Consider the following 10,107-nt stretch of genomic DNA (forward strand, 5'->3'; position numbering starts at 1 on the left):
AGGGGAAAATGAAGTTTTTCTTGTCTAGCATCTGTGGCTTCAGGAATAGTTCCCCGTGGCCAGTTGATAAGGCAAACAAGAAAACAGATACACTAAAAGAAGTCGAGTGTGACTTTAACGACTAAAACCATGTAGGCAGCCCCTACTTAATTCTTCACTGCTGCCTAAGAAACTACTCTCACCAAACAACTTAAAGCAATAAAACATGTAAAAGAACTGTACTGTGGATCTATGACAGGAGTCTCCAACACCAAAGCTGAGGTTTCAGTCAAGCCCTGACTGACTGGAAACTTCAAGAAAAAAATCCCTTCCAAGCTCACTTAGGTCGGTGGCAGCTCCAGGTTCCTAAGCTTGTAATGCAGGATAAAACAAGACTGGAAGCTACTAGGATCACACCCAAACACATATATTCTTAAAGTTTCCGCACTGTTACAGGACACCGTGATGATCATGGTGTTGAGGTTGGATATTATACACTAGCCGATGAAGATTAACTTTCCAAAATCAATTGCACTAGACAATTGCTAAATGCCCAGTCTCCCCACCAGGGAAAGCACAATGAGACTCTGTAAGGCATTGCACCCCAGACTGAGAACTTGGCTTCCAGGTGGCAGGCCAAGGATTTTGAAAACTGACCAAAAGAAGGAGAAGGGCAGATTTGCTTTTGCTCACGTAGAGATTTATTTAAGACACAGACTTCCTTTCCTAGCCGTATTAGCAGGAGAAAACCAGCACTCATTGTCCTGGGCTGTGCAGAAGGAGCAGCAGCACAGCTTTAGAACTCATGGAATGCGGCCCACACATTAGCACAATCACATGGGTGTGTCTCAGAGAGCCATAGCCCTGAGGACTCCATGCCCTGAGGACTTCGTGCTGCTAGGGAGCATAGCTCTGTTCGATGCTCTTGTCGTCACCACATCCCTCGTAATATATGAGTTGTATGAGAACTCTAAGGGGGGCCTCCAGCCCCGCCTCACTGGGCAGTATCACAATAACAGTGCTTGATCTCTTTCAGGCATGGCTGTTGGAGCAGATTAATGATGCAACCACTACCCTTGAAAAGAACCTACAAATGTAGATTGCTAACAATGACTCTTAGAAAGAATTTGGAAAAATAGATTGTTTAGTAAGGTTAGGATTAAGACATTTTTGCTAGTGGCTCTGATGTAGAAATTTTGAAGTTAAGGCTAGTACACTGTTAATAGTGCAGCCAGAGACTTCTTGCGGTTGGTGAGAGAGAATAGGCCAGAGTAGCAGTAGATAGTATGACTCTCTCACTGAAGCTAAGCTTCAATGTGATTAGTTTCTTGTACTTATTTTTGCCCTCAGCCTCCTGATATGATTTGATAAAAATTATTAACAAGTAGATGTGAACCTTGAGGATTTAAAGTAGAAATGGCTGATTTTTTTTTTTATATAAACATTTAGGTTTTTGATTCTTCTAAGATTTTTTTAAGGTTACATTTTAAGATAATTGATTCTTTGTAACCACAAATTGCAGGTCTGCCGGTAAAGAAAAGCTGACTGGGAAATTACCTTGCTTGCTCACACTTTGTTAATATATAACAAGTTGCTTAGCTACAAATGTATTTGGTTTCTTGGGAATAACTTGTTTTTCGTAGTTGTTTCTCACCCATAATACACAAAACATTTGATCATGTGAAGGTATTGGGCAACATGTTTTTCTTACTTACACTCATCGTAAGTAATCATTTACTTAAAGAAAATAGAATGTAACCACAGTGTGATTTTTGTACTGCTTGAGCTGGGCTATATAAGCTGTGGGAGAAAAAGAAAGCTGTTAGAATTTTTTTTTCTATCCACAAAGAAGAAGCTGCTGGAGTCTGTTTTATTCCATCATCAAATGTAAGTGTGTGTGTGTGTGTGTGTGTGTGTGTGTGTGTGTGTGTGTGTGTGTGTGCGTTTGTGTTTGTGTGTGTGTGTGTGTGGTCTTTTTAATCTCGTTTCCCCCACCCTCTTTTTAGGTGCTTGCCACCACCAATGGAAGGCCCTGCCAGGAAGCTACCAGCTCTGGCAATTCAGTTCTGGCCCCTCAGCTTTAATATCAGTGGAAGCCACCATGGGTAACCATCAGTTCCAGCCTGGAAAGTTATCCTCAGAGGAAATTTGCTGGGTGATCAGGTAGCCATCAATCTACACCCTGACTCAGTTTACCCTGTGGTGTCAAAGCTGGTCTTTCACAACTCATGTAACCTAAAAATATGACTTCCTGACCATTACGGTACTGCACACAGCAACATTTTAAAGTGGGGAGATTGCATCTAGTGTGCATGCTCTTGAAATGCACTGCCTCATTGTGTTTCCTATAACTGGAATCGGCTGGTTCGAAACAGGATTGAAATGTTTTTTTTTTTTTTAAACAGGGTCTTATTTAGCCTAGGCTAGCCTTGAAACTTGCTTTGTAGCCAAGATTGCACCTCAAAATCCAATCCTCCCAAGTCTGCCTCCCCAATGCTAGGATGACAGGTATGTGCCAACATTCTTAGCTAAAATGACCACGTAAAATGACCATGTAAAATGCTAAGCAAGGCTCTCTTTTGCTACGAAGTATATGCAACAGTTTGTAGCACAGCCACGTTTATGTCAGGCTCCAGCTCCACCTGCTCCTCAAAAGGATGTAACACTGAACTCGTGTTTCCTATCCTGACAGTTGTAGACACTGCTGGATCACCTTCGCAAGGAGATCCTAAAATTAATCCATTGACATGGAAATGGAAGTAAAAAGCTCATCGGTATAGAAACTGCATCTTTTTCACTCAACAACTATATGGGGGAGGATTCTTTAATTTCCAGAGTATAATACTTTGTTATCAAAGGATACTGGGGTGCACTAAAAGGGCTAATGAGGTCAGTGTGAAAGGTGTGGAGTCCTTTGTGCTTTGTCATTAGAGGTGATGGCACTTTACAGTTCACACAGGACACGGAATGGCTCAGCCCATATGGTTAAGTAAAAAGCCTTGGCGACAGCTCACTAAGCCGAGCACCATGACCTGTTAAAGGGCTAGGTCTGGAGAATGGGAGTAAGAGATGGTTAGGATACTAGGTATGGGAGCAGCACTTGCCTTTAATCCCGGCACTCAGGAGGCGGAGACAGGTGGGTCTCGATTAAGTTCAACAGGCTAGCCAGAGTTATACAGTGAGACCCTGTCTGAACAAAACAAAACCTGCTGCAAAATACAGGCTTGCCATGGTATTTACCTGATGAGAAAATAACATCAACCAGCACAGGGGAGAGAGAAAAAATTCAGCAAACCAGCAAGAAGTAAGACATAGGATGGGAGCCCATGTTTATTAAGAGTAGTTTTGGTCAGCTTTCTTAGAGGTAACAGATAGGAGGCTTCAGCATCCTCCTACTACATTCTAAATACAGTAAACTATTTGTTGCCTCTTCCTGGCCATTGTAATAGCAGGCTCACACTCTTGGGTATTCATCATCATTGTTGAGAGCCTTTTCTGCTATTAATTTTTCCAGGATCTTCTCGAGATATTTTATTAAGTGGCGTCTTTTAAATCTGAAAATAAACATACATATCATGTTTAAAAAACAAAAAAGGAGAGATGCCCAAAGAACCTGTGTTTTAGTAAGTGCTGTGTAGTCCAGCAAGGGCTCACCATATCTGTGGGAAGAATGAGTGCATCCCAGGTACCAGGTGCTCTAGGCAATATGAAGAGGGTCCACTAAGGATCAGAGCCCAGCTCAATATTACAGAGACAGTGGGGGGTTGAGTGGGCCTGTGTCAAATACAGGTGACATCAACTGAAACATCTGTGCTATCAACTTTAACTCTGAGCAAGGGCCAGGGACTGAGAAACTCAAGGAAGACGCTGCCTCACTCCCTCACCCAACCGCTGCAGTGACCTAACAGCTGGAAGGAGACGTGCAGTCCTTCTGTGCACCCACCTTGCCGCTTCCTTGATGGTGAACTCGACATACTGTATCTTGACTTCTGGAGGTCCTTGAATTTCTTCAAGAATCTTGAAAATCTTTCCATACTCTGGAGAGAATATAAGAATACTTCAGTATTTCTTAGAAATGAAATAGAACTGGATCTGGGTGAATCTGTGTGTTCCTCAAGAATGGAAGCCGGGCAGTGGTGGCACACCTACAATTGTAGCACTTGGGAAGGCAAAGGCAGTTGGGTCTGTGAGTTCAAGGCCAGCCTGGTCTACAAAGCAATTCTAGGATAGCTAAGGCTACACAGAGAAACCCTGTCTCGATACCCGACCCTCCAAAAAAAAAAAAAAAAAAAAAAGAAAGAAAGAAAAAGAAAGAAAGAAAAGAAAAAGAAAAACTAGATAAAAAGAATCTTAAATTGTAGGTATGTGTTCTAAGTGCCTATGTATAGATGCTAACACAGTTCTTGTGAGCAATAATCAAGTGATGTTACAGACGGAAGACAGGATCTACTGAGATATTTTAGTCACAGTAAAAAGTGATTGTGCTGAAGCCTTGGTTGTGGCAAAGGCTCGCTCCTGCCCTGTCTCTGTTACTAACCATTCTTTGAGTACTTACGTCGTCCATAGCGTCGGACTTCTGTCATCAGGGCACACTTTATTTCATAATTAGTTACATTTGGGCTCAGGACGGGCATGTCAGGCCCAGACACTGCTGAAGGCATTGCTGGAGCATTGGCAGTGCCTGCAGAGTGCTCACTGCTCACACTTCCCCCTGCAACTGTGACGTTGTCATCATCTTTGCGGTGAGGAGAGTTGTCAGGCAGAGCATCTCGTGGGCTGGGGAGAATGGCATCTCCTGCCACAGGGTTAAGCTGGTTTTCAGCACAATTTTGCGGGTAGACTTTAGAATCACCCTCCATTGGAGCCCCCACTTGGGCGTTCTGGCTGACAGTAGTATCTGGAAAGCAAAGCAGCAGGATGAGCTAGGAAGTGGGTGAGCTCTGTGGCTCCCTATGGGCATCCCCATGCTCGTTGGCGTCTAAAACCATTTCAGAGGAGGAGAGTACACCAGAGGGAAATCTCAATCAGGGCAAACTGATCCTAGGCCACCACACAGAAAAACAACACTTCCTACCTATTGGCGCAAACCAGGTGTGCAGGACACTGAAGAAACAACATAGATCCCTCGCACTCACAGCTTAGTGTCACCTCGATACACTTTACAAGTTAAAAAGCTGAAGGTGTCACAAGATGTCCAAATGTAAGTAGCACGCCTTCACTAAAAATCCACATCTATAGGAGACTCTACTCATTTTACACTTTTGTGCCAAGGTGAATTCTTTTCCTTCTCCCTTTGACACTTGTGTCATTTGCTCATGTTCTGTCACACCCAGCAACTGCCAGGTGCTAGGGATCAACAGTGAACGTGGAATTTACAGTGTCATGGGGACATCAGAGAGGAATTACACACACTAGTGTTCTCATGTTGGGGAAGAAGGCAACAGATGTGTGAGAGAAAGCAGCAGAGGGTGCTCACAGGGCTACTAATTTGACGTTCCCTTCTGGGAAGTGTCCTCTGAGCAAAACAGAGGGGGAGACAGAAGCAACCTGTGTAGTTATGGAGAAAAAAACACCAGGGTGTAATGAGAGCCAGGGAAGGGGACATAGGATTTGTGTGGCAAACAATAGACACAGAGTATGAAGGTGCCCACTGAGACCCAGATAATTGTAGGATGATGGAAGCAGGTGATTCAGAGCCTGATGGATCCAGGACAGGAGTCGGGTTGTACCTAGCATGCTTGGGAACACAGGGTAGGCTTGTTTGGTTTGGTTTTCAGCGTGAATGTGGCCTACTGTGTTTACTTACTGATATCCTTACCCTGGCTGTGGGGTGAGAGAAGGCGTTAGGACGTGGGTACAAGTGGACAAGAGAACGAGCAGAAAACCCTTATTTTTGTGCTCTGTGAGAAGTAATCATGGCAGAATGAATGAGCACGAAAGATTTCAATGGCCGGAGATAGAAAATATTACACGATTAAGCCACACGAAAAGATAAAGGGCCCAGGTGCAGTGGCCCTGTAATCCCAGCACTCAGGAGGCACAGGCAGAGACAGGTAGATCTCTGAGTTCAAGGCCAGCCTGGTCTATAGAGTGAGTTCCAGGACAGCCAGAGTGACACATGGAAACCCTGTCTCAAAAAACCAACCCCGCTGCCCCCACACACACAAAAGATAAAGGGGAAGAAAAGAAGTGACAAGAATTCATCCAAAAGAAAACCGAAGCAGATCCTGGATAACAGACATCCCAGGAAGTTGGGGCTAAGGAGGTGGCTCAGTGGTTAAGAATACTGGCTACCGTTCCAGAGACACAGGTTTGAGTGCCAACACTCACACAGCAGCTCATAACCATCTGCAACTCCAGTCCCTGGGAATCCCATGCCCTCTTCTGCTTTGTGATCAACAGGTACACAATGGCGCACAGATACACATGCAGGCAACACACACACACACACACACATTGAGAGAGAGAGAGAGAGAGAGAGAGAGAGAGAGAGAGAGAGAGAGAGAGAGAGAGAGAGAGAGAGCGTTGTCATGGATAAAGGGGTGGCTGTTTGCATTCAGAAGCTGCTGAGAGGCAAATGTCAATGTCCTTGCAGACACGTCCACAACAGTCTTTGCAGTGTTGATGACACAGAAGACAGGAATCCACAGAGCATTATAATATAGAGGAAAGGAGAGGATAGGTGAAGGGAGACAGGGTCAGGGGAGGCAGGGTCAGGGGAGGAGCATCAGCCCCACGTCCTACAGTAGCTGCAAGGAGCTGTTCTGGAGCCGTTGCTCTCCCTGCAGCAACTCACATCACTTTCATTATTTCACATACATTTTCTTCAACTGGAAAATATGCCAGAATCTGTCCACCCAACAATGAAATATTTACCTTCTCCCTGGGCCTTGGCAGAAGCATCAAGAGATTTATTTGACACCATGTCCGCAGTGTACCTTTTCTTTGGTGGACCCATGTTGTCCCCTTCTCCAGCAGGGGTAACTTTCTGTTTAAGCATTGTGTTATGCTCCTCTTTGTCAGGCTTCCTGTCCTAGAAAATAGTAATAAACATAAAATAATATTTCCTGGGTGTGGTGGCGTACACCTTTAATCCCAGCACTCAGGGAGGCAGAGGCAGGCAGATCTCTGTGAGTTTGAGGCCAGCCTGGTCTACATAGTAAATTCCAGGACAGCCAGGGCTACACAGAGAAACCCCCTCTTGGAACAAAACAGACAAACAAAGTGTCTGGGATAAGATGGGGTAAGTAGTTTCCTCCATGTGACTCCACCATGAGAAGAGTCAGGAGAACATAGGAATCCAACAATTGTGAAAAAGCAGATGTGGCTGAATCTAAAAATACCAAATGTTTGAAATGACAAGGAATTCAACAGTACAGTTAATAAAAATCCCCAAGCATAAAGGAGCAGATAAGAAAGTGAAAAAAGAAGAAACGAAGCAAATCCATCAAGTAGATGAAAGAAAAGACATCTGAAACAGAGATCCTGGCCAGACCGAGCTAAAGGGAAAAAAAAGGGGGGGGGGGAAGAAAAAAAAAACAATACACACCCAAAAAAAAAAAAAAAAAAAAAAACACCAACAAAAAAAAATCCCACAACGTTCAGAAACACTGGGACACAATGAAAAGCCAAGTTAGAGTCTAGCCATATAAACTGTAGTCCACAAAAGTCCCGCAGAAAATTGCCCAAATCTTGGGAAAGATGTGGCTATGTAAGGAATTTACAGCCCCAACTAGACATGATCAGAAAAGCACCTCTCCATGTCATCATAGTACGGCTCTAATGTGGAGGGAGCAGAACAAAGAAAATTTTTCCTGGAAGCCGCATCAAGAGACTTCTTCGCAGAAACTCTAAAGGATGAGAACCACAGACTGATATATTTGAAACTTTAAAAGTCAGCACTTGCCAGCCAAGATTACTATACCCAGTAGATTTATTCTTTAAAATCAGAGGAGAAATTAAGTCTTTCCGTGATAAGCTTGGCCATGACAAAAGAAGACACTAAAGAACGAATACTACACACGGAAGATGAAGAACCACAACATCACGAGAACCTAAGAGGGGAAAGGCGCTTCTAAGAATAGAACAACACCCAGAAATTTGGAAAGGGGGAAAACATTTTTACCTCAGTGAAACTCACGAAGCTTTAAAATGAACAGGGAAGAAATCAGTACGTACCTTGCAAGGACAACTCTAAATATAAACGTTAACTCCCCAGAAAGTATGCAGCCCGAAGGATCTCCAGGACCTAGAACTGGTCAGTCACAGTTCCCTGTGTCTGGAACTCCAGCCGCAGCCGCGTCAGAAGTCGGAGTGGCAGACGTGCGACTTTCCCTGGGGCTTGCTGAGCAGCTGGTCTAGCCTGAACAGTGAGGTCCACGTTCACTTAGTGAGTCTGTTTTTAAAAACTAAGGTAGAAGGCACTAGAGGAAGACACGTGATGTCATCCCTCCGGCCTCCACATGCACAGGCATGCATAGGTTAATACACCCAAGTCAAAATGTACAATCACAAAAAAAAAAAAAAGCAGAATTGAGAAATGTTGAAAAAAAAAAAAACAGCAAACCAAGATTCAACTGTGTCTTGTCTGCAAGAAACTTACCTCGTTGTCAATGATTAAAAGACAGAAAACGAAAGTATGGAATATTGCATTCCCAGACAAACAGAATCTAAGAGGAAGCAGGAGCAGCTATATATAGATCTGGAAAAAAAAAAAGCTGACTTCAAGATGAAAACTTTAAAAAAGAGATAAAGAAGGTCACTACACCTTAATAAATAGAACAATCCATCAAAACGATGTGACAATTATAAGTACACACAGCAAATATTGGGGTATGTCAACACTGCACTAAGGAACTAAACAAGAGACTTGCTCTTGGAGTGGTTTGGACCAATAGTGAGCCCAAATTTGAGTCCCCAACTTCTCTCCTTGTGTCTCTGATCTCTCTGTAGTTTCTATCTGTGGCCTGTCTGGTGTCTGTCGGCTGTGGACATGATGTTTAACTGTTCCTAGCAAAGAGCTTTGCTCTGTACTTATTAAATAGCACAGAAAACATGGTATGGGGAAGGAATGAGTAAATCTTTCCTACAGAAATCTTTAACTGAATTTTGCAATGGAAGAAGTTACTTTACTGCTCCAAACTGACCCATAATAGCACTCAAACTGCAGACAGCTGTTATCAACCGACATCCACATGCCCTTTCCAACATTTAAGGGGTGTTTGTCATATATGGTTGCTTTTAACTGCTTTCAGCTTATGATTCCCACAACATACACCCATATGTTGTCCATGATCGGGGCATGGACACATATATAGTTTACTATTAAAGCTATCATTTAGCTTAGGCAGTAAAAACTGATTACATGAGAAATCCAAGGCATAGTAATGTTAGTTACATTGCTTTCTTAAAACCAAGTGAAACAGGCTGAGTTCACACCAGAATAGCAGGTTATAGATGTAGTTTTAAATAATTTCAAGATGTATTATTAACTTCGTTGCAAGCTCTGGTAAAAGTTCAGTTTCTCTAGGCAAGAAGTATTTTCTGTAAAAGCTATTCAGACATTGGCAATCAGTTCCATACATCATGAAATACTGGACATGAATGATTAGGAGGGTCCAGATACAAGAACAGTGTCTTCAGTACCACATTGTCATCAATTGATGGGCCACCCAGACAAGGAAATCAATAAAATCCAAAGGAAAACTGTACCAAATATTCTATACACTAGTCATGAATACACATTTTTTCTCATCAGCCCATGGAACCTTCTCCAAAATATATCACACTTTATGCCATAAGGCCATACATCTTACTAGATATAAAAACTTTCATTTTATTAGATTATAATGGCATAAAATCAGAAAAGTGACAAAATGAACTACAGAAATTAAACCAGCCAACATAGATTAAATAGTAGGCTTCTGAATATTTAGCAGCTCAGAAAAAAAAGTCAGAAAGAAGATTTTTTAAATCCTCACCGTGCAACGATGATGAAAACAAAACCTCTGGGATGCACTCAAGGCAGTTCTAATAGAAAAGTGAGCGGGCATGAGTGCCCACAGAGTCAAACCAGAGAGACTTCGACAAACCTAATGACAGACCTCACAGTCTTAGACAAATTACAAG

General features: G+C 42.9%; 1 protein-coding gene across 1 annotated transcript; it reads right to left on the bottom strand.

The window, feature by feature from the left end:
• Positions 1-3,433: 3,433 nt before the first annotated feature.
• On the bottom strand, positions 3,434-6,979 carry LOC127185458 (integrator complex subunit 6-like). Its single transcript, XM_051141913.1, has 4 exons — positions 6,856-6,979; positions 4,535-4,876; positions 3,923-4,016; positions 3,434-3,533 (listed from the first exon to the last, which is right to left on the bottom strand). Exons 1-4 carry the CDS (start codon positions 6,977-6,979, stop codon positions 3,434-3,436), a joined length of 660 nt encoding a protein of 219 aa, XP_050997870.1.
• Positions 6,980-10,107: the final 3,128 nt, after the last annotated feature.

This window comes from Acomys russatus, chromosome X, assembly GCF_903995435.1.
Source record: "Acomys russatus chromosome X, mAcoRus1.1, whole genome shotgun sequence".
In the NCBI taxonomy this organism is placed as follows: domain Eukaryota; kingdom Metazoa; phylum Chordata; class Mammalia; order Rodentia; family Muridae; genus Acomys; species Acomys russatus.

Coding starts and splice junctions, on each gene's coding strand:
- LOC127185458 (XM_051141913.1), bottom strand. CDS start 6,979: ATGCTTAAACAGAAAGTTACCCCTGCTGGAGAAGGGGACAACATGGGT. Junction 4,877..6,855: donor TGCCAAGGCCCAGGGAGAAG/GTAAATATTTCA, acceptor TTTGCTTTCCAG/ATACTACTGTCAGCCAGAAC. Junction 4,017..4,534: donor AGTCCGACGCTATGGACGAC/GTAAGTACTCAA, acceptor TATTCTCTCCAG/AGTATGGAAAGATTTTCAAG.